Below are 24,362 nucleotides of genomic sequence, written 5' to 3'. Positions count from 1 at the left end.
TGTTAAGGGGATGCAGACCTGAGAAAGACGTTTGTCTTGTTTCCATCAGGGTCCCCCATTTTCAATTCATATAGACATATATGACATACATGACATACAGATAGTCAGTACTGCTACATCTATACATTTATGACATACCAGATTTGCAAATACAGTACTGTTTGTGATACAGAAGGAGTCAAGAAAAGGGAGTATATACATTTGACGTAGAAACTGTACATTGGAGGAGGTTGGGTGGGGGGGGTTGGGTACATTGGGATATTGACAACCATACTGGGTAATTTACATTGGAGGTGGTTGGGGGGGGGGGGGGGGGCCGGGGGGCACACTGTATAAACAAGTAACACTGTACATTGATGGGGGGGGGGGGGGGACACTGTACAAACAAACACAATTGTACATTGAACTATTGACAAAACCATACTAGGTAAATGACTGTACATTGGAGGGGGTTGGGTTAGGATATTTACAGGGGCCAGTGTTGAATTGCAGTCTCCCGTAGGTGTCCCTTGAGAGAGGTTTTGAAAGTGGGTAGTGATCCACATTCCTTTACAGCTTTGGGTAGGGCGTTCCACATTGATGTGGCATAATTGCGAAACGTGTTTAGTCCCTTATTTGAGCCGAATCTGGGTTTAACATGATTTGTGGAGCTCCCTCTGGTGTTGTGATCGTGGTATTCACTGACCTTTGGGAAGTATTTTGACATGTACATGGGTACCTTGGTCGTGTAGTGTATCTTGTAGACCAGGCCCATTGCAAGTTGTTGTACTCTGTCGTCTACTCTAAGCCATCCTAGGTTGTCAAAGTGGGCAGGGGTGAGGTGGGTTCTAGGAGTAAGGTCAAGCAGTAGTCTGACCAGTTTGTTTTGAGATGTTTGTAATTTTGTTTTTAGCGCCTTTGAGGTGCTTTGGTACCATGAGGTGCAAGCATAGTCGTAGTACCCCTGAATGAGTGCTCCTGCCAGAGTCTTCAGGGTGTTCTTGTTTACCAGAGAGGAGATCCGGTACAAGAATCGAGTTCGTTGGTTGACTTTTTTTATTACATTGGATGCCATTTTGTCACAGGAGAGATTAGCCTCTAGGATGGAACCCAGGTAGGTAATTTCATCTTTCCTTGTGACAATATTGTCACCCACTGTAACTGAGAAGCCGTCGGTCTTGCTGAGTTTGTTATTTGAACCGAAGAGAATGGACTCTGTTTTGCCCATGTGTAATGATAGTTTGTTATCAGCGAGCCATATGCAGATTCTGCCTAGTTCCGAGCTGAGGGTTTTTTCAACCTGTAACTTGTTCTTGTCAGAGACCAGCAGGGCTGAGTCGTCCGCAAACAGGAACAAGTTGCAGTCACAAGCTGACGACATGTCATTTGCATAAATTAGGAACAGTAGCGGTCCTAGTATGCTTCCTTGTGGAACACCACAGCTCACTGTGAGGGGGGGGGATAGGGTACCGTTTACCTCCACCATCTGTTCCCTCCCCTCAAGGTAGGATTGCATCCAGCTCACTGATAGACTATCAAAACCAATTGCTTTTAGCTTGTCAATCAGAATGGAGTGATTGACCGTGTCAAAGGCCTTTTGTAGGTCCAGCATGACCATGCCGCAGTATTTGCCTGCGTCCACCTCTTGTTTGATGTGGTCATTCAAATAGAGAAGGCATGTGTCAGTGGAGTGGGATGTTCTGAAGCCAGATTGGAATTCGTAGATTAGATTTTTTTCCGCTAGGTACTTTTCGACCTGTTCGTAGACTATTTTTTCCATGACTTTCGAGATGGAGGTGAGAATAGAAACAGGGCGGTAGTTGCCTGGGTCTAATTTGCTGCCCTTTTTGTGCAGAGGGGTCACCCTCGCAATTTTGAAGTCCTTGGGGACGTGTCCCTGTTTTATGGAGAGGTTTATTATGTGTGTGATGATTGGTGTGATGGCGGCTGCTGAGTCTCTGAGGAATTTGGAGGGGATGTTGTCATGGCCAGTGGCCTTGTTAGGTTGGAGGGCGCTCAGTTTATTGAGTACCTCATCTGTTGTTACCATTTCCAGCTTGAAGTCGTCCTTGCGGACCCCTAGGTTTTTGTAGTAAGCTACTATGTGTTCTACCCCATAAAGCCCTGAGTGGGAGGGTAGTTTGTTTACCAGTGTTGTGGCTATGTTTGTGAAGAAAATGTTTAAGTAATTGGCTACATCCAGCTTGTCTGTGATGAGCGTGTTGTCCGTTTTTATGTTTATGTTTGAGAATCTGGTTTTAAGTTTTTTACTGCATCCTAGTTGATTATTGAGTAATTTCCAAAGTTCACGTGGTTTGTTTTTGTTTTCCTCAGTTTTGTCATTGATGAAATTCTTTTTTGCAGTTTTGATCATGGAGTTTACGTCGTTTCTTAGTCTGTTTCTTTCTAGTTTGAGTTCAGTCACGTGGGCTTGGAGTTCACTGCTCGTGCTTTTAGTAAGCTTTGACTGACTTTTACGAAACTCAGAGCATTTTTTGTCTCTGGTTTTCATAGCGGCCAGTATTTCGGAGTGCATCCACGGCTCAGCGCGATTTTTTACCCTGGTGGTTCTTAGGGGGGCCATGTCGTTTAGTATTGCTGAGAATTTGGTTTTGAAACCAAGCCATGTTTCGTCAACCAGTGTACCATTGAGTTCATCTGACCAGTCCAGACTCTCCAGTTCAAGGTTGAAGGCCTCGCTAGAGTAGGTTTTGAGGTCTCTAGATGTGACTGTTTTGTGGCAGCCAGCCTTTTGTTTTAGTTTTTTTCGGGTACAGAATATCATATAATGATCACTTAACCCACATGCTATAACCCCTTTATTTGAGATCTTGGACTTGTCGGAGGTCAGAATGAGGTCAATGGTAGTCTGAGTTGATTCACATACACGTGTGGGTTGGGTGATTAGCTGGCTGAGGCCATGCAGATCACAAAACCTACTGAAGGCCTTGAAGACGGGTGCATCTTTTCGTTGCATATCCGTGTTCCAGTCTCCAATAAGAATTTTGTCTACATCCTCAACTCCAGCTAAACACCCATCCAGTGTATCATAAAAGCCACTATGATCTGGCGGCCTGTAGACCAGTAGGGATTTCGCCCTTTCGAATAGGATTTCCACCCATACAGTTTCAATTGATTTATGATTCAGGTCATTTCTGTTGATGAATTTGGTGTCCTTGTGTATGTACATACAGACACCACCTCCATGTTTGTTCCTATCATTCCTGATTATTGAGTAGTTCTCAATCTCTATCTCTGGATCTTTTACAGAATCGTCGAGCTTAGTTTCTGAGAAGCACAGTATGTTTGCCTTACCATTTATGAATATTTGTTTGATTTCATCCAATTTGTTTTTTAAGCTGTTAATGTTAATGTGAAAAATGTTCAGTCCATTGGCGTTGGTTATTTCATTGATGTTGGCAGGTTTGAAGTATTGTCCGTTTGTGATCTGTTCCTCTGTGTTGTTGTGGGTGGGAAGGGGGGAGGGGGGGGTCGGGTCCCGCGCCGTGCTGGAACAACAAAGAAGGGGGGAGGGGGGGGTCGGGTCCCGCGCCGTGCTGGAACAACGAAGGAGGGGGGAGGGGGGGGTCGGGTCCCGCGCCGTGCTGGAACAACAAAGGACTCGTTCCTGGTTGTTTTCGTTGTTAGCTCTGCTAGCTAGCCGGCTATCGGGCGTCGAGATGTTTACATCCCGCGTCGAGATGGTCGTCATGGTTTCGACCCTCGGTTCACCTCCTTAAACTCCGTTAAGCTCCAGAGAGAGAGGCTGAAAACCGCCAGTTCTTGCCCGACGGATGGGAGCCGAATCGGGATCCGAGTTTTCTGATGAATAGCCCCAAAACATGGAGGTCGCGATTCGCGAACGGCGCCGGCTTCGCTGACCAGAGCTCTCTCAGATTCAAAATTGCAGCCTGGAACATACATGTTTCGGAACCAATGTGTAACTAGACAGTTACAATATAACATTTATATTAATTAACCCAGTTAATGCCTTAAGAGAAAGAGTCTGGTGGTCAATTACTACGGAAATGTTGTGTCTTACTAATAATAACTAATTCCGCGGTCAATATAAGTCTCTGTGATACTTTCTGAATATGATTTGGGAATGGGCAGGGTTATATTAGAAGAAAGACAGTGTAAACAATATAATTAACTCTGAATATAATAATGACGAAAAATAAACAGGATACACAACACAACAAGGTGCACTACCCTGTTTATTTTTCGTCATTATTATATTCAGAGTTAATTATATTGTTCCATCCGTCGGGCAAGAACTGGCGGTTTTCAGCCTCTCTCTCTGGAGCTTAACGGAGTTTCGAGTTTGGGATTCACCGTGTTGAATGGGGCGTCTGAACTAAGCGAGGACCTCATGCGCATGCGCGGCGAAGAATGCGGAAGCGCCCTTGCACTCTTCCGCTGTCATTAAGCAACACGCGACCTGGACCTGGAGCCCAGGCTCAAAACGGCTCGAGATCTTGAGGTAGAAAAATGCTGTTTTTGAGGACTTGATTAGAAATACAAAACAATGAATAAAAAAAATATATATATTACAGAGGTGTTCCATAGACTCACAGGAATTGTGTAAAAGTGCCCAAATAGTGAAAGAAATAGTAAAATAGTTCCCCTTTAAGAAGGAGGTATTCTGTAAGTAAAGGTGTTAAGAAGGAGGTATTCTGTAAGTCATAGGTGTCAAACTCACGGCCCGCGGGCCAAATGCGGCCCGCCACGTCATTTGATGTGGCCCCCCAAGAGCTCAGGTAAAAAAAAATAATAATAATAAAAAAAAAAAAAAAAATTACATTAATATTGGGTTAAAAAATAGCAGTGTTAAAATAATTGTGGGTTAATGCGTTAATAAAGCTTTAACTTTGACAGCCTTAGTTATTACACATTCTTACACATACATGTATGTTGAACATCTGAGGTATTGATGAAGTAACAAAGGAAAAAAGCCAAAAGCACTTACTCCTCAGACATTCTTTGACAATTTTACAGCCCAAAATACAAAAAAGATCCAGGCGGAATAGGTAACAAAGGGTTGAAGAAATATTGTCTGAACTGTCAGATGCAAACTGGCTGTGTGACATAACCGAGCATCTCACTCAATTGAATAAGAAGCTGTAGGGACGCAAACAATTCCCACCCAAAACTTGACCAATATAGTTGTGAACTGAGACAACCCTTATTTTGTTATTTTTGAGTACAGTTACAGTTGTGTGTTCATGCAGACACATAATAGCAATTTCATTACGAATTGAAAATGGGGGACCCTGATGTAAACAAGTCGAAAGTCTTTCTCTGGTCTGCATCCCCTTAACAATTGTGTGTATTGAGCTGTACTGTACTGTACCCATTCTGCAATCTGTTAATTAAAGTTAATTAAACTATCTTCCATTAGTTGGATGTATGGCCTCTGCAAGGTTGTGTGCAGCCATTTGTTTTTGTAACATCTGCTACATCTGTCCCACGTGTTCTTTGCAGCTCACAGTTGTTAGTTCTGCCCCTCTTGACTGTGACAAAAAGGTTTTGAACAAACTTAATGTCATAGTTTGTATTTGATGATATTCTTCTTTGTTATTTACTTGAATGGTTTGATCATTGATTGATGGAGTAATATGGGGTTCTGATAAACTAAAATTATTTGTTAAAATAACATAAGCTAACATATATTTTTACATTTATGCAAATGCATATGCAATATGTATAACTTGAATAAGTAATAAATACAGAAACAACATGTTTAACAATATGTAAATGTGTAGCTACATTTATTTTACATTACATTAACATTTATACGGTCTTTGGCCCTTTGAGGGCAACCATAATGCTGATGTGGCCCTCTGTGAAAATGAGTTTGACACCCCTGCTGTAAGTAAAGGTGTTAAGAAAAGTATTCTGTAAGTAAAGGTATTAAGAAGGTTATTCTGTAAGTAAAGGTATTAAGAAGGTTATTCTGTAAGTAAAGGTGTTGGTGTAAAGGTGTTAACACATTCGTGGCCAAAATATATACGTGTTTCGGATCCAACGCTATATATATATACGTGGTAAGGTTGTTTTGGCTTTTATTCCATTGTAATATCCTACTCAATGTCACCGAGCGGCACTGCAGATTTACCCTACTCTTGGAATTCGGAAAAGTGCATTACCGGCCAGATCCTCGTAGGGGCGCTGTCTCGATAATGCAGTGTTCCCTGTTACAGACCGGCCTTTTGTTCTTTTTCATCATGGGTGAATTATCCTGTTAGCCTAAAGCTATGCCTGTAGCATGAAGCTTGGAATACTTTTTGGGACGCTGAATTCAGTATGCAGTAAAGGAATATAGCATCAGCCAATGGACATATCGATCCGATGGCGATCGATAACTGGGAAATCCTGTTTGGGATCCAACCGGCCCACGGTAAGAGCTATTTCACGTCAACTACAGCCCGATCAGGCCTTGCTTTCATAGCCAACCACCCGGTCAGCGTATGAGGCTAATGAGGCTAATGCCGTTATTGGTAATCAATAATCAGAAACAATGTCCCCCGCCCCCCCCTTTCATGCATTCATGGTGGACCATGATACCGATAATATGCATTTTGAGTTTTAGCTCTAGCTTGTGTATAGCCGAAACGCCATTCGATTTAACGTTATTAGCTTAGCGTCCTATATCTCGCCTTCCAGGAAATACCCCAGAATAGAGCTGCCGCGGTATTGATGTTTTCCTTACCGCACAAATTTGCAAAATATTTCCTACCGCCGCGGTTATTACCGCACGCACACAAAAAAAATAAAAAGTTTGAATGCATTTTTTTTTTTAGTAGTAGTAGTCTACTCTTTATAGCATATAGCCTGCCTCTAGTCTAAATGTCTATCTTTAGAGGATGACTTTGCAGCATGAATATTGTTTGGGATTCGGCAAGCACGCATTAGTTATTGAAAGTGAAACACGGATTCGAAGTTTCCCCTCTGGTCGTGCGCCGTTCACTCGGTGTCGCGGGCAGGGGTGGTTACCCCCCCGACCCTTTCTTATTATTATTACTATAAAGTTACTACTTTATAATAAAGGCATTCGTTTTGTGGCATTAACATTATATAGTTATACGTTCAATAACATCAGCGTATTTACCGGACCATCTCAGTTCCTTTCTTTGCTCAGAGCGTGCTGAGTTGTCCCATTCTGCGGTCTGTTAATAAAGTTTTCAATCAGACAAGTGTATAGAACGAAGGGCTTTTATTATAACATTCGTTGCAGACAGTAAAATCATTATGTCTCGTTTAGTACTCCTGAGGAGCGATGGTAGTCCACTCCGGCGGGGAGCTAAAGCTAACGTTATTAGCCGTATTGTGATGAGCTCTGATCAATGGCTGACATTCAGGACGTAAAAAACTGCAGGACGCTCCCAACGTGTGACGCGTCTCTCTTCTGACCAATCAGTGGTCTGCAATGTTTCACGTGACTTTTCTGGTACCCAATAGGGTCGCTTGGAACCTCGATAGAGGAGTAGGGTATATCTGCAGAGCCGCAAGCCCAACGAGAGGAGGGTACTTTATTATTATTATTATAAAAATCAGCGGTGATGCGGTATTCAGCCTACTCTGCGGTGGCCGTGATGTAACAGCGATACCGCGGTAATGCAGTAATCGCGGCAGCTCTACCCCAGAACATTGCGGTATATAGTTCATATTCACGACGCTATAAAATGGGAACGTATTGATGACATTTTTTTTTCTTTAAGGCATATTGAAGGGACGGTTTATAGTGTCAATTGACAATGACAATGGACAGATAGCAATAATATAAAGTATAGATTTAGCTCTACAACGTAATATTGTAATATTGTTCATGCAAAGCCCCAACACCACATTGCCTCATCTACTCAAGTTGATAGAGAACTTTGGTGATTTATCGGGATTTAAAATAAATTGGCCGAAGTCGGCTTTCCTTCCACTTAACACCCATGCAAAAAAAGACACAACCCTCCCAGGTGAGATACCCATGGTAAAACATTTTAGATGCTTGGGTGTGGAAATATTTCCCACCATAAGACAAACGGTGAAGCACAATTACACAAAAATACAGAACAAAATCAAAGACGACCTGGGCAGGTGGGCAAAACTTAAAAACTCAGTACAGGCAAGGGTATCAATAGTTAAGATGGATGTACTACCAAGAATCAACTTCATCAGTTCAATGCTACCGTTACCCCCTCCAGAGGGTTACTGGAAAAGATTACACTCCTCCACATACAAATTTATTTGGAATAACAAACCACTTTGCATAAAAAGATCCACCGCACAGAGAAATAAAGCAGACGGTGGCTTGGCAGTTCCAGATTTTTTCCAATATTTTAAGGCATACACATTAAGACCATTGACAATATGGTTTGATCCCCAGGCATTGGCATCCTGGAGAAAATTGGAAGAAAACATAGTAGCCCCACATAGACTGAAGGACATAGCACACACTAAACTACCAATCAAGCACTGTGAGCGGAAATTTGGCCCCATAATTACCCATGCAATCCGGATATGGCGTGAAACACAAAAAAAAATATCCTAACCCTCAAAAATGGCATAATCATACTCCCATATTCAATAACAATGCACTCTTAATGGAAAAACGTCCTATAAGATTCCCTATATGGGAAGAGCAAGGCATACACTCATTAGGGGATATATTTAATAACCAGGGTTTTTGTAGTTATGGAGAAATATGCACAAAGTTTAACCTCACCGAGTCCACATGGCTTTTTTACATACAGTTACGCCTATGTTTGAGGTCTCACAGTGTTCCATTAGACATACCAGTTGAACACCACAGATACCACAAATTCTTCTATGAAAGAGATACATTGAGAGGTTTTGTATCAGGTTTTTATTATCAATTACTAACGTCCTCGTATGAAACCCTCCAACTAGACTCTGTCTGGAGGAGGGATATACCAGACCTGGAAAGTGACTTTGATTGGCAAGAAGCATGGGCAAATGTCCGTCTTACATCAAGGAACCCGGACCATCAACAAATCAATCTTAACTATATTCACAGAACATACTTGACTCCTGTAAGACTGAACAGAATGGGCCTTAAACAAGACTCAAAATGCTCCCAATGTACAAATGGAGACGAAGGGACATTTATGCACATGTATTGGGACTGCCCACCAGTTAAGGCATTCTGGAAAGATGTGACCCATCAATTATCAAAACTCGTATCTTGGAATATACCAGTACACCCCTCTGTATTACTATTGAATGATGTTTTTGAGTTTGCAGTAAATCCACAGCTAAAGAGATTGGTTTTATCGGGTATCACAGTAGCTAAAAAACTGATCGCATCACGCTGGTTTCAACCGGAAAAAATGTGCAGGAAGGTTTGGTCTCTTACATATCTTGATGTGATTTATCAAGAAATATCTACAGCAAGAATTCTGGGTCTCCAAAATGTCAATGTGGTTAGAAGTGGTGGAGAGAATAAAAGCTAGCTTATAATGGTAGTGTCTGGTTAGAGTGAGGGATAATGGAGGTACTATCCAAGGAGGGGTCCGGGAGGGGGGGGTTCGAGCTGGAGCATATGTGTGTAGGGTTTTAGAAAATAGGTATTAGGGGTATATCCTGTATAAGGCATTTGTATAATTGGTAATTTCGTTGGATATACACTATATACGTTAAAATATTATTATAGACTTTTTTTTGTTTTCTGTTCTGTACTTGCATGTCATTTTAGCCACCTTGTCTGTTAGTTTCATTATGATTATGTGTTGAGTACTGACTTTTAATAATTTTTGTTTTGCAATAATAAAAAAAAAAAAAATGTAGCTCTACAAACAGCCTCACGCACAATGAAAGGTTGTTTTGTGTTTTCTGTTGTCTTTCTGTGTGGACCCCAGGAAGACTAGCTCGCCACTTAGGTGACAGCTAATGGGGATCCTTTTAAACAATAAACAACAATAAACAATTATGATAAACTGGCCGTATAGTGAGATTAGACGGAACCCAGTGGCCAGTTCAAGTGTTAAAAAGGGGGTATTAAATTATGTAATAAAATGTGTAAAAAAGGGGGTATTATGTAAGAAAATATGTTAAGAGGGGGGGTATTATGTAAGAAAAGCCAGTCATGTCAGTGATATTTATTAGTGAGCTTAACTTGCATGCCAGCAATCATGACTGGAAGATCATGTGTCATATTTAAGTTTTGTCCTAATTTCTTTTGATCAAATGCTGACTGTCATAGTCACTGAGGAGTTGTATGTTGACTCTGGGTTGCCAAGTTGTGCAGGAATAATTAAGCGTAATGTATGAGGGAGATTAGACTATTTATTTAGTAGGTTTCTTTTTATGACACTAATATAGATTTCTCTTGTAAAAAATATATACCGGTACATGCAAAATATTTACACACAGACTTATGCATGTAATTCTGGTAATTAATACACATATATAGATATACATACAGATGACATTTGTTAATTTATAACTACGAAAGAAAGAAAAAATTTAAAACAAGAAAAAAACACAAAAACAAAACAAAGAAAACACACACAAAAAAAATCCTATGTATCCTATATATGGAGCGGGCAAATTTGAAGGGGCCCAGGAGAGCATCTGCAAGCATGAGGCACTCTCCCCCAGAAACAGAGAAGCAACCCCCCAGATTAGAGTTCCAGCCCTCCAATCCCGATTCAAGAGGCTCATTCCCAGACCATCCCAGACCACAGGAACAACATGTTCCCCCTCAAGCCATCTATGTGTTTGTGTTTATTTGGTTTGAGCCTGGAAGTGGGTTCATCCTGTCATAATGTATGTTCTTCACTATTTGTTCCTAACCTAGATTTGATATCTTGCCTACATATCCATATAAATATATACACACACACACCCACACATAAATATATATACCTCCCTATACACAGATATATTGATCTTGTGCATACAGGCAACCAGGAATTCAAGCACTTGAGCACACATACCATGCCTCCACCACCCCCTCAGACGCACGCACGCACGCACACACACACACACACACACGCACACACACGCACGCGCGCGCACAAAATAATTTCACGTGATCATATCAGCTTTTGTGATCCTTTCCCATCTTGATTAAAAAAGGTTGCCTAACTTTTGTGGGAGAAACAGGACATTAACGGCAATGCAATCCTAACAAACAAAAATAATGATGTGATTTCCACCCTGGCTTGCAAATGTTGTGCAATGTTATTCATTTCATGCCATTATTACCAACCAGAAGGGCGCTGACGGTGTCCAGTGAGGCCCGTCTCTACCTCTCTCTCTGACATGTGATGAAAACCTTCCTCTCTGGCTCCTGTCACTGTCCTATTCTGATCTCCATCACTGCTGGAGCAGCGGTGACTCTGCGTAGATCTTGGGAGTATTTACCGGAGCCACGGGTATCTAGTGTGAATAACAGCATGGATGTGCTGAGAAAGCACCATTGCTAAGTAGGAAATAGGGCTAGGAGTCCAAAATTCTGAATGAACTACCACAACACCACCATCACTAGAACTCAAGTGCCTTGCTCAATGGCACCATTTCCCACCCAGATCTTTCCCAGGAAGAGGGGGAGGGGGGTACCCCCAGGGGTCCATGGATTTGATCCCGATGACCTCCCCAGTCACAAGCCCTCTCCTCTAACCTTTAGGCTACCGCTGACTAGCCCCCAAGCTGATCACCAACGGCAGGGCCAATGGAAAAGCACAGCCATGTCATGGGAAAATGACTTATCTTCCCTCTGATCAAAGATACTAAAAGCTGGCAGTCCACAATGTCCCTTAGCAATATTTTTATGAGGCTGACAAACTACTCACTGTGGCCCATCCCTACCACACAATCAAACACACACATATGCACTCCATACTACACACACTATATTTCTATATATTGCTAATGCAGAGTTCATGCCTTATTCACTAAGACATGTTATGCTACAGTAAATGAGTTGTGGCACAAACTAGTTCCCAGAAGGAGCACTGTGCACTCAAACAGCCCTACTATCACCATTCTGCAGTCAAACAGCCCTACTATCACCATTCTGCAGTCAAACAGCCCTACTATCACCATTCTGCAGTCAAACAGCCCTACTATCACCATTCTGCAGTCAAACAGCCCTACTATCACCATTCTGCAGTCAAACAGCCCTACTATCACCATTCTGCAGTCAAACAGCCCTATTATCACTATTCTGCAGTCAAACAGCCCTACTATCACCATTCTGCAGTCAAACAGCCCTACTATCACTATTCTGCACTCAAACAGCCCTACTATCACCATTCTGCACTCAAACAGCCCTACTATCACCATTCTGCAGTCAAACAGCCCTACTATCACCATTCTGCAGTCAAACAGCCCTACTATCACTATTCTGCACTCAAACAGCCATACTATCACCATTCTGCACTCAAACAGCCCTACTATCACTATGCTGCACTCAAACAGCCCTACTATCACTATTCTGCAGTCAAACAGCCCTACTATCACCATTCTGCAGTCAAACAGCCCTACTATCACCATTCTGCACTCAAACAGCCCTACTATCACCATTCTGCACTCAAACAGCCCTACTATCACCATTCTGCACTCAAACAGCCCTACTATCACTATTCTGCACTCAAACAGCCCTACTATCACTATTCTGCACTCAAACATCCCTACTATTAGCACCATTCTGCAGTCAAACAGCCCTACTAACACATTCTCTACACTGCATATTTAAGATTAATTCACTGAAGGTTGGCAGCAATCTTGGAAGTCATACACACCAGGTAGGGTTAGTCACTATAGCCTTACTATGCGTCAGCAAGGCACACAGGATCCTGAAAGACCCCAGCCACCCAAACCACAAACTGTTTGAGCTCATGCCGTCTGGCAGACGGTAACGCAGTCTCTCAACCTCCACATTTGAGAGAACAATGAACAGTGATGTACCTGAATGCGTTCAATGAACGATCGTTCATGAACGCGTTCGTATTTTGGGCGAACTTGAACTGAACGTACTGTATATCCGCTAAATGAACGTAATTGAGAACGCGTTCATTCTCAGCCCTGTGTAACGGAGTTCAAAAGTGCGTTCATTCTCAGCACTCTATTATAACGGCGTTCAAAGATGTGCCATATTTCATATGCATTTCAGCCGAAAACTCAGTTAAAACACACTGTAAACAGGCTTAAAAATTATGCGTAAAACCACCCGATCTGGCAACGCGCCTGTCACCCCCTGCTACGTCATCAGACTCCTCCTCACAACAAGCAGTGGAACAGCAGAATCTGCGCGCAGAAGCCGAGAGTTGCAGCAGCACTCGACGCTCAGTCAGAGTCAGACTCTACCTCTAGACGTCGGTGTATGCATTTAAAAGAGTTTACAATTCAAACTATTTGATAAACTTCTAGTTTCAGCCCGGAAATGCATTCTGATAAACTGGATTAAGGATAAGCCTCCATTTTTACAAATGTGGTATAGAGAGATCTTCAGTGTGCTACCCCATGAAAGACACTGTGCAATGCATAGAGGCAACAACGCTTCCTTTCAGGAGGTGTGGGCCCCACTATTAGACTATTTTCCTGCTGAAATGTATCGGATCCTTCTAAAGGGCCAGTGCCCCATTGTATGGACAGACCTAGGATAGGAAAAAATAAATATATGTATGTCTACATGTGAATGGGCTCGAGGCAAGTGCAATACTGTACAGTGCCTGTCTTGGTCTGCTTTCCTTTTTGCTTGTTATTCTTTTTGTTTTGTTTTTGCTTGCTTATGGTGTGGATGATGGCATAGAGATGAACTGGAGGACCCCCCCCCCCCCCCCCCTTGTCCCAATGTGTGTTTTTGTAATGTAAGTAACTGTACGTGAAAAATCTATAATAAAAAAAATTCAATAAAAAAAGAACTAAATTAGTTAATTTTTGAAACCATGAACTTAGTTCAACATTTTGAATTATGAACTATGAACTGAACTAGTTCATTTTAAAAATGTTGAACTGTGAACTGAACTAGTTCATGTAGAAAGTGAACTTTCCCAACACTGACAATGAACAGCTACTTCCACCGGGCAAACAGACTACTGACGGACAGACTGAATTATCACATGAGCAGACACACAAAAGCTACGTTTTACTTACTTTTCTACTGTATGAAAGCACACTCTCAGGGGCTCATACAGAATCAAGCATTTCACCGTAAAGTACATGTATTTTTTGTATGTGACAAATAATAAACAAACTTGAAACTTGAACTTAAGTGACTTACCCAGCACCAATAAATCATTATTCTGTGAGCACAATGTTTAGATACTGCACTGTATATACCGTAATTTTCGCACTATAAGCCGCACCTGAATATAAGCCGCAGCAGCTAAATTTAATGATGTGTACATATATAAGCCGCACTGGACTATAAGCCGCAGGTGTTTTAATGTTTAATTACCATATGTAATTAGCATTGGGACACAATACTGTCGGACAAATAACAAGAATTAACTCATTTACAAGTTGTATTAAGTTTAGCAAATAAGGGAACAGATAAATAACATTTCAATGCAGTCAAAAAAGCAATATTTAGATTTTTACATTTTCGGGTTTGGTCACGTCGAGTCACATAAACCGCACCGTTATATAAGCCGCAGGGTCGAAAAATGGGGGAAAAGGCGCGGCTTATAGTCCGAAAATTACGGTATATATGCATGAGCATCACTGGCACAAAGCTGTTATCTGCCAGCGCATGGCCTCTCCACTCATTACACATGGCTAGTGACCAGTAGTTGAGAACCACCAGAGGCCTCACGATACCATACTATCATGATACTAGAGTCTTTGTTCTAGTTTCAGTATCACGATACTTTGAAAATGTTGTTAACGTCTTCAATAAAAAAAAAATCAGTTTTATCTAATAAGATTTCGTTTTCTTTCTTTCTTTCTTTCTTTCTTTTGATTATTATTTTGTTGTTACGTTATTCCCTGTTCCCCTCCCTTAGCTGTTAAGCGCCTTGGGTCTCCTGAAAGGCGCTATATAAATTTAAGATATTATTATTATTATTATTATTATTATTATTATTATTATTATTATTAAGATAACGTTTTCATTCTGTTCACCTCATTCCAATCATTTTTATTGCAGTGAAATGGGATTTAAAATGTTTTAAATATCAATACTTGGCGTCACAGTATCAGTATAATATTGACACACAAAATATTGCGATATATTGCTGTATAAATATTTTTTCCCACCCATAGTGACCAGCATGTCATTCTGGAGGTTTATTATGTGATGTACTGTTAGTGAATCAGGGCCTAAGTGTTCCACGGCCACCTCCCTCTGTTCATTCATTCATTATCTCACTTTTTCTCTGTCTTCTATCTTTTTCTTAAACACACACAGACACACACTCACACACACACATTGAATCTTCCCTCACAATTCATTTCAACGTATTTGAGTGCAATATTGCCATAGCATCAAGATAAAATATCAACATTCTTCATTACTAACACTTTCCCTGTCTCTCTCCATCGATTGCCCCCCCCCCATAATGCCCATCCCCCTCCAAGTGGTCATAGTGGAGGGGGGGGGGGGGGGGTCAGGGGGCCTCCGTGTCTGGAACCATTCACAGCTGTAAACGGAACGTGAGAAAGCCCTGTGTGGTTTTCCCCATGACATACACATGCACGCACGCACACACACGCACGCACGCACACACACACAAACACGCATGCATGTACGCACAGCCAAACGTACACACACACACAAACACACACACAAACACACACACATGTACACACATGTACACACACACACACACACAATGTTTGATATGATATGACAGCAGGCTGTTGCATGAATCCCACTTCCTTTCTCGTACTGCTTTATCTTCTCACAGACACAGACACACGCACACACACATACACCAGCTGTTTTTTATTGTGTCGTTTGTGACCTTTCCTCCATTTAAAACTAATTAGATGACAGTCTTATTGGTTTTAGTGTCTTTCAGACAGTTCTCACCATTTAGCTTGATTGACAGGAGGAAATGGAAGTGATGTCAACTGTATTATTGAATTCACCAGGATTGTTTTGTCTGACTGTATGAAAGGAAGGAAGGAAGGAAGGAAGGAAGGAAGGAAGGAAGGAAGGAAGGAAGGAAGGAAGGAAGGAAGGAAGGAAGGAAGGAAGGAAGGAAGGAAGGGGTTCATCTTGCCAGAACACCTTTCAGTAGACCCTCACTCTGTTGGTAAACAATGATGACGTTTGTAAGCCAAACACTGCTTCCATAACCAAAGTGCATCTTTTTGGGGCGAGACTCTGGGGCCGGTCTGAATGAAGCCACGTGACGTCAGATGACATGTACAAGCCCTCTCACCCAGAACGGTCTGAAGTCTCTCCACAAATGATGTATGGTGGGGTTTCAGAAAAAGGGCTTTGCCTAAAAAGATGACGTTGATGGAAAAATACAATCCAGAAACAAAGTGCTTCACAAACCCTTAACATTGGGCGCCGGGGATTAGTCTGGGCCCGTGGCAGCTAGCCAAGCATTAAAACATAGGACTTTGTCACCTTGTTTGCAGGGCTATATTATATTCTATATTATAGCTAGGATACAATACTATGGCCCATTTGACATCAAATATCTATCGTTCAATATGTGAAAAATAATTAATTCTTCCATTCATACGTTCCCGTGTTATACCGTGGTGAATATAAGTATAGTTATAGCGTGGTCTGGGGTAATTCCCGAAAGGCTGAGTAATAGCCATATGCGTGTATTCTACTAAAAGCGTTGCCATTTCTTGCCTGGACTAGCTACTATTCTCAAATCAAATCTAGATGATAGGTATTATGTTTCATCATGAATGCATGAAAGGGGGGGGGGGGGGGGGTAGTTTTTTTATGCTTTGATCGCGTAACGTTACACACACACTTTTGGATCGCAATGAAGGCATGCTTGGATCAACGCAAGATTGAAATCATATAGCCATTACCTTGCTAGGATGTACACCAAAAAGAAAATTCCAATGATCTGATCTGATTCCAACTAAGTATTGATGTGCATCGTGTCGCCAACATAATCCACCACACAACATGGATTGGGAGTATTTGATTCTTCTCAATCCGAGCGTTATAACCGCTCGTTTTGCCCGGAGAAAAATTGCCGACCCGGACCCATATAATCGACGCACAGCCCAAGACACAAGGTTTCAAAGGGTGCTCGATACCGCCGCCTGGTAGGATGCGGCCGGTATTGCACCTTTGCGATCTCAGACTCATTCCCTATGATAACACCAGGCTCCCTGGATGGATAATGAATACAAATATCGAAAAAAAGAATAAACGACCAAAACCCAAGATATCTCGGGTCTGGCACCCAATCGCTGGCGAGTTAACCCGACTTATCTCGGGTTTGGCGCCTAAAGGGTTAAGATAAACATAAGTATAGAAAAAAAAGAGCTTTGCACTACAAAACCTAAAAACTGCGTAAAACAGGTTAAGATTAAAGGTTAAGGTTAAAGTTAAAGATGCTATAGATAACATTTTGTAATCATAAAAAAAAAGAATACATCCACAAGCTTTTAGAAAGGTGCAGAATAAAAGTATTGCTTCCCCCCCCCCCCAAAAAAACGACTGATTAATGAATTTATAATACAAATTATTTTGGCGGGTCCAAAATGAATGTTGTTGTTTACATGTTTGCATGTATCCCCTCCCTACTTCCCATTTCCCCACGTGGAATGCACCTGATTGGATAAATTAGGATTAAACACAACGCAAACACTAGATTCTCCACAACACAGCCTCACCTCAAACACAACGCAAACACCAGATTCTCCACAACACAGCCTCACCTCAAAAACACAACGCAAACACCAGATTCTCCATGGTTTTAATTCATGTATTTTGGGAATCCTGCGCTGTTGTTTATGACTTCAGTCAGTCAATTTGTTTTGAATTCTGCAAGTGAAAATGGGATAATGTGGATATTAATGCCGTTGGAGATGATGATTCAGGGAGAGGCAGAGGAAGACATCACTAGAAGCACCTACATGACCTGCGCATTAGTCCTACAAAACATCCTACAAAACGTCCTACAAAATGTCATACGAAACATCCTGCAAAACATCCTACAAAATATCCCTCACAAAATGTCCTACAACACATCCTACAAAACGTCCTACATAACTTCACACAAAACGTCCTACAAACGTCCTACAAAACGTCACACAAAATGTCCCTCACAAAACATCCATGTACAGTATGAGTGAGTGAGTGAGTGAGTGAGTGAGTGAGTGAGTGAGTGAGTGAGTGAGTGAGTGAGTGAGTGAGAGAGACAGTGAGTGAGTGAGTGAGTGAGTGAGTGAGTGAGTGAGTGAGTGAGTGAGTGAGAGAGACAGTGAGTGAGTGAGTGAGTGAGTGAGTGAGTGAGTGAGTGAGTGCGTGAGTGAGTGAGTGAGTGAGTGAGTGAGTGAGTGAGTGAGTGAGTGAGTGAGAGAGACAGTGAGTGAGTGAGTGAGTGAGTGAGTGAGTGAGTGAGTGAGTGAGTGAGTGAGTGAGTGAGTGAGTGAGTGAGTGAGTGAGTGAGTGAGTGAGTGAGTGAGTGAGTGAGTGAGTGAGTGAGTGAGTGAGTGAGTGAGTGAGTGAGTGAGTGAGTGACCACAGTCACGTTTGGCCCCTGGCGACAGTCCTGCATGGGAAAAATAGAGAAAACCTCCAATAGAAAACAGAGAGTGAACTGACAAACATTATACAACACAGAGCGTGGTGGACCATATTGCGTTGACATACCGGGACGGCTGCCATCAGGGTCGGCTGCAGAACACTGGTGTCCCCTTTGCTTCCTCTCTTGATCTTGGTCGACTAGAGGGGGTGATACACAGGTCAAGGGTTTGAAAGCACAATTTCTAATCTAATCTTAGAATTTTTCTAATCTGTTTTCACCCAAAACATTTGATAACTGTTTTTATGTACAATGGGTAAATAAAGGTCTAAAAAAACTAAACAGAATCAGACTCTTCAAGAATGTATCTTGAATATATAAATCTGCATCTATGATGCCCCTAGTTCATGGAAGGTTTGAAATTAAATTAAATATACTGTATGATTATACAAATCCTGTATTGGGGCTTTAACCCTGGGCCAAAGCAAAGAAATGTGCAGTGTGGAGAATACCTGGTCAGCCAGGGTTTGGGGTGAGGAGTAGCCGATCCTACAGCCGTGAGACACAGCCACCAGCTCAGCGCTCAGCTCCAGGACATGGGCCAGAGGTAGGTAGCCGATGTAGCTGTCCTCCTCACTGTCACATATACACATAGATACTGTTAACCCCTAACGCTAACACAATACCATGTAATTAACTTCAGCACTGTTATAAAACCCCTAACGCTAACACAATACCATGTTAATTCACTTCAGCACTGTTATAAAACCCCTAACTCTAACACAATACCATGTTAATTCACTTCAGCACTGTTATAAAACCCCTAACGCTAACACAATACCATGTTTATACTATAACTAATCACACTGAAGCAATGTAATATAGTGTAATTAATGTCATTACAAATCATTAGTCTGTATAATTGTGAATTTCATTGCAATCTATGAGTAACTGCATACACATTATATTCACTGCCAGCATGAATGTAGAATGTCAAACCTACACTCTGTACTTCTTGAGGACCATACAGTAAGGATGTTGATTTACGGTGACATGGTTTAATTTGGTCCAATAATACATTGCATTAGTAACGCTCCTTTCTTTGGAGACCACTCTCAAGGCGGAGACCACTCTCAAGGCGGAGACCACTGTCAAGGCGGAGACCACTGTCAAGGCGGAGACCACTCTCAAGGCGGAGACCACTGTCAAGGCGGAGACCACTCTCAAGGCGGAGACCACTCTCAAGGCGGAGACCACTGTCAAGGCGGAGACCACTGTCAAGGCGGAGACCACTGTCAAGGCGCTAAACTGATTGATCAAGGATTTCTATTTAGGCTCACCACTATGTTTTAGGAGTTTTGTCCAACTAATCAAATAAAAAGTACCAAAAGGAGGATGTAGAAACTGACTGGAAAAAAAGTTAACCATCTTCCTTTTGCTTGTATTCAATTCATGATTTATTGAAGCTTTGCCAGACAGAGAGCCAAAGTACATCTGGTCCATCTAATGTATGTGAGATACTGTATACACAACCGTCCCAAAAAAGAAAAAGGAGAGATTGAATTTCCATGGAACGCGTGTGAAACTATAATGCACCCTTGTAGGGAGGTTTGCACAGTCTTACAACAAAATACACACAAGCCGTCATCTTCATTAATGGCCTGATCACAATGGATCTAACCTCCCTGACCTCTCGCCCTTCCTCCTGTTTCACTCCAACCTCCACTTCCTCTGTGTGCATCACCCCCCTCCCTGTTCCTCCCACAGAGAGAAGGCGCTCGGTTTGTATGAATCCAAAGTAAATAAAGTAAACAGTTAATCAGCTGTATGCTGGTGAACTAGCAGGCTGGTGGGCTAATGAGACCCATGCCTTCGCATGTGCTCGGTTGACGAGCAGCCCCCCTCTTCCCCACCCCCAAAACCAGGAAGTTGGCCGAATAGATCATTTGAAGTGTTTTCCTTTTAAACAGCGCTGTCAGGCGACCTCTACGCGGAAGACCCTGATATTACCGTACATGTCACCAGTGACAGCTGGCATTAGTCTAGAGGGGAGAAGCACGGGTTGGAAAACGTTTGTTTAGGGTACTAGATTAACGTTTGTTTTCTTAGATCGCTGATATAAGACTATCTTCACAGCTCATCTGCTCTTTAGAAATGCTGAAGGAGGCTTTCTCATAAAGGAGTACAAAAAAGCATACAAGTCTCATACTTGCAGTTGTACAGGTAAAGACATTCCACATAATTTAGAGTGTAAATGTGATACATAACCTGATAGCACACAACGCCAGCCATCATCACAAACAGTGATCAGCTATTATCATAAACAGTGATAAGCTATTATCACAAACAATGACCAGCTATCATCACAAACAGTGATCAGCCATCATCACAAACAGTGATCAGCTATTATCACAAACAGCGATCAGCTATTATCACAAACAGCGATCAGCTATCATCACAAACAGTGGTCAGCTATCATCACAAACAGTGATCAGCTATTATCCACAAACAGTAATCAGCTATCATCACAAACAGTGATCAGCTATCATCACAAACAGCGATCAGCTATCATCACAAACAGTGATCAGCTATCATCACAAACAGCGATCAGCTATCATCACAAACAGTGATCAGCTATAATCACAAACAGTGATCAGCTATCATCACAAACAGCGATCAGCTATCATCACAAACAGTGATCAGCTATAATCACAAACAGCGATCAGCTATCATCACAAACAGTGACCAGCGATCATCACAAATAGTGAACACGACATTAGATCATGAACACTGGCAGAGTCCCAATGGCCTCCCTCCTGCAAGCTAGCCTAGCTTAGCACAAATTAAGCAGATATGGATCACTAGCTTACCTTAAAACTCCAGGGGACAGGTTATTTTGGCCAACAGCTAGGCTAGCTGGTCCGTATCCGCTTCCATTAATTTGTGCTGAGCTAGGCTAGCTTGCAGCCGTTTAGCTTTCTACTGAACGCAGAGAAGAAATCGCCTGACTCTGGAGACAGTAAGTGCATTTCACATAATGTTGACGTGTTCCTTTAAGGATTCAATTGTATCAGCTATCGTGAAGGCAGTTGTGTTTCTAAAAAACCCACGTCACATGCTTCCGTTCCGTTTGGGTCATTATCATTAGTGACGGGCCGGGGCGGTTAGGAGAGAGTTGTGCAGCGTGCCTTACCCCAGGTTGGGTATCCTCTCAGCCATGCCCGTGACGCCGGCAACGATGTTGCTGTGGGAGATCATGACCCCCTTGGGGATGCCGGTGGAGCCGCTGGTGTACATGATGACAGCGATGTCCGAAGGCAGTGGCTGCTTACGATCACGCACCACTGTGGGGGGAACGCAACACACACACATAAGAAAACATGTTGGCTGAATACTGCCATACTGTACACTGTTGGGGAACGCAACACACACATAGGAAAACATGTTGGCTGAATACTGCCATACTGTACACTGTTGGGGAACGCAACACACACATAGGAAAACATGTTGGCTAAATACTGCCATACTGTACACTGTTGGGGAACACAACACACACACATAGGAAAACATGTTGGCTGAATACTGCCATACTGTACACTGTTGGGGAACGCAACACACACATAGGAAAACATGTTGGCTGAATACTGCCATACTGTACACTGTTGGCGAACGCAACACACACATAGGAAAACATGTTGGCTAAATACTGCCATACTGTACACTGTTGGGGAACGCAACACACACACATAGGAAAACATGTTGGCTGAATACTGCCATATTGTACACTGTTAGGGAACGCAACATACACACATAGGAAAACATGTTCGCTAAATACTGCCATACTGTACAATAGGCAATTGCATGCAATATGCCACTGCGGTTTTAGTTTTCCTGGAGAACAGGGCTTTGCTTCTGGCACACTGTGAAGAGTAGGTTTCTGGGCTTTTTGCACAAGAGTGACCTCATTACTTGACATTGGTCTTGTGGCTAACTAAGAATCAGAAGAATCAGAATCAGAAAGGTCTTTATTGCCAAGTATACTTTTCACATACAAGGAATTTGTTTTGGACGTTACTGGTGCGACATTAGCGGACAGACATTAACAGACAGATAATACAATAAAGTGGTGGAGTAAAGTCAAATGAAATATGAGCTAAGTTAAGCACAATAGAATAATATATTTATGAAATAAAATATAGGCCAGGGCTGTACGACTGTATAAGAGGTTGAATAAAATGATGTGGGATATAAACTAAGTTAAATATAGCTCAATAGATAGATAGCCTATAGTAAGATTTTAAGTAAAAAATTAAGTAGGAATAGGAATAGGCCAGGGCTGTGCAACTGGGCAGATGTGGTCAATTATACAATTATATACACTAATTAGAATGAAGTAACAATACAGTGGGCAAGTATATAGTCCAGTAGGGTGTGTTAATGTTAATGTAACACAGTGGGGGAGTGTCAGTGAGGGTCCCGAGCCTTGTTGATGAGGCTCACTGCAGAGGGGAAGAAACTGTTCTTGTGGCGTGAGGGTTTGGCCCTGATGGACCGGACCGCAGCCTCCTGCCAGAGGGGAGTGACTCAAACAGGTTGTGACCGGGGTGGTAGGGGTCGGCCACAATCTTACCTGCACACTTCTGAGTTCTGGAGGCGTACAGGTCCTGGAGGAGCTGGGTATCCAGTACAAGGCACAGCATGGCTTGTGCAGAGAAAGGACTCTACCCATTGACAACATGGCTAGGGATCCAGAAATTCTGAATGTACACTTTAAAAGGCGATAATTATAGTAATACTTTACGTACAAATGCAGAATAATGGATCAAGCTTATTTTCAGAGGTGTTTTGGCGAAGGGCCTATAAAAAGTGGTTTCACAGAGTTTGAAATTATTCTAAACAAAACACTGCATTATGCTTTTAAAAGCTCAATGTCGTTAAATATGGACAATAAGAGTGCCATCATTCTTAGGAGCTTCACTTTCATTTATATTAATTGCTGTTTTTTCCAGTGTGAAATGAGATTTTGTAATCTTTCGAGTGGAGCTTATAATATAATATAATTATCTGTTCTAGAAAAAATAGAGTGCAAATACTAATACGTAAGAGAATGCATGGAATATGTAAGAGAATGAACTCTCGTCATCTGGAGTGTGATGAACTCTTAACAGTTTCAAAACCGTTTACAGAAGGACAGAAAGTTTGTCAGCTGTGAAATTTGTCAGATGGAAACTTCATCAGCTGTGATATCAAAACAGACAGGGCCACTATTTAGTGAACCTCTTTAAGCCTCTTGGTTCTGACAGTGGAGAGAGAGTGTCTGGCTAGCACTGCCAAAAACACCATTTCTCTCTTTTCATTCCTCTGCTCTCTCTCTCTCTCTCTCTCTCTCTCTGTCTCTCTCTCTCTCTCTCTGTCTCTCTCTCTCTCTCTCTCTCTCTCTCTCTCTCTCTCTCTCTCTCTCTCTCTCTCTCTCTCTCTCTCTCTCTCTCTCTCTCTCTCTCTCTCTCTCTCTCTCTCTCTCTCTCTCTCTCTCTCTCTCTCTCTCTCTCTCTCTCTCTCTCTCTCTCTCTCTCTCTCTCTCTCTCTCTCTCCTCGAGGGTTAGAATAATGCCATGCAACTGGAATTTGTAAGTCAGATTGAAAGTGTTGTTATGACTGTGGAAGTGTTAGGGTTGTCATGTGGCGATGAATGGTTGTCACGTAGCGGTGAATGGTTGTCACATAGTGGTGAATGGTTGTCACATG

At 42.1% G+C, this 24,362-nt stretch overlaps 1 protein-coding gene across 1 annotated transcript in view; it reads right to left on the bottom strand.

Moving 5' to 3' along the window:
* The window catches only part of acsl3a (acyl-CoA synthetase long chain family member 3a), a gene marked incomplete at its 3' end in the record, with an annotated part of 143,872 nt that overhangs the window by 28,938 nt on the left and 90,572 nt on the right, over positions 1 to 24,362 (bottom strand). Inside the window, exons 6-8 of the mRNA XM_084328095.1 lie at positions 21,811 to 21,961; positions 19,130 to 19,253; positions 18,746 to 18,817 (exon numbers count right to left, since the gene is read on the bottom strand). Of these exons, the coding sequence (XP_084184221.1) occupies positions 18,746 to 18,817; positions 19,130 to 19,253; positions 21,811 to 21,961 (347 nt within the window). The remainder of the gene's footprint in view (positions 1 to 18,745; positions 18,818 to 19,129; positions 19,254 to 21,810; positions 21,962 to 24,362) is intronic.

This window comes from Notolepis coatsorum, assembly GCF_963971535.1.
Source record: "Notolepis coatsorum genome assembly, chromosome: 1".
NCBI lineage: Eukaryota > Metazoa > Chordata > Actinopteri > Aulopiformes > Paralepididae > Notolepis > Notolepis coatsorum.
The sequence above is the reverse complement of the archived record's forward strand: the minus strand, read 5'-3'. Positions and strand labels throughout refer to the sequence as shown.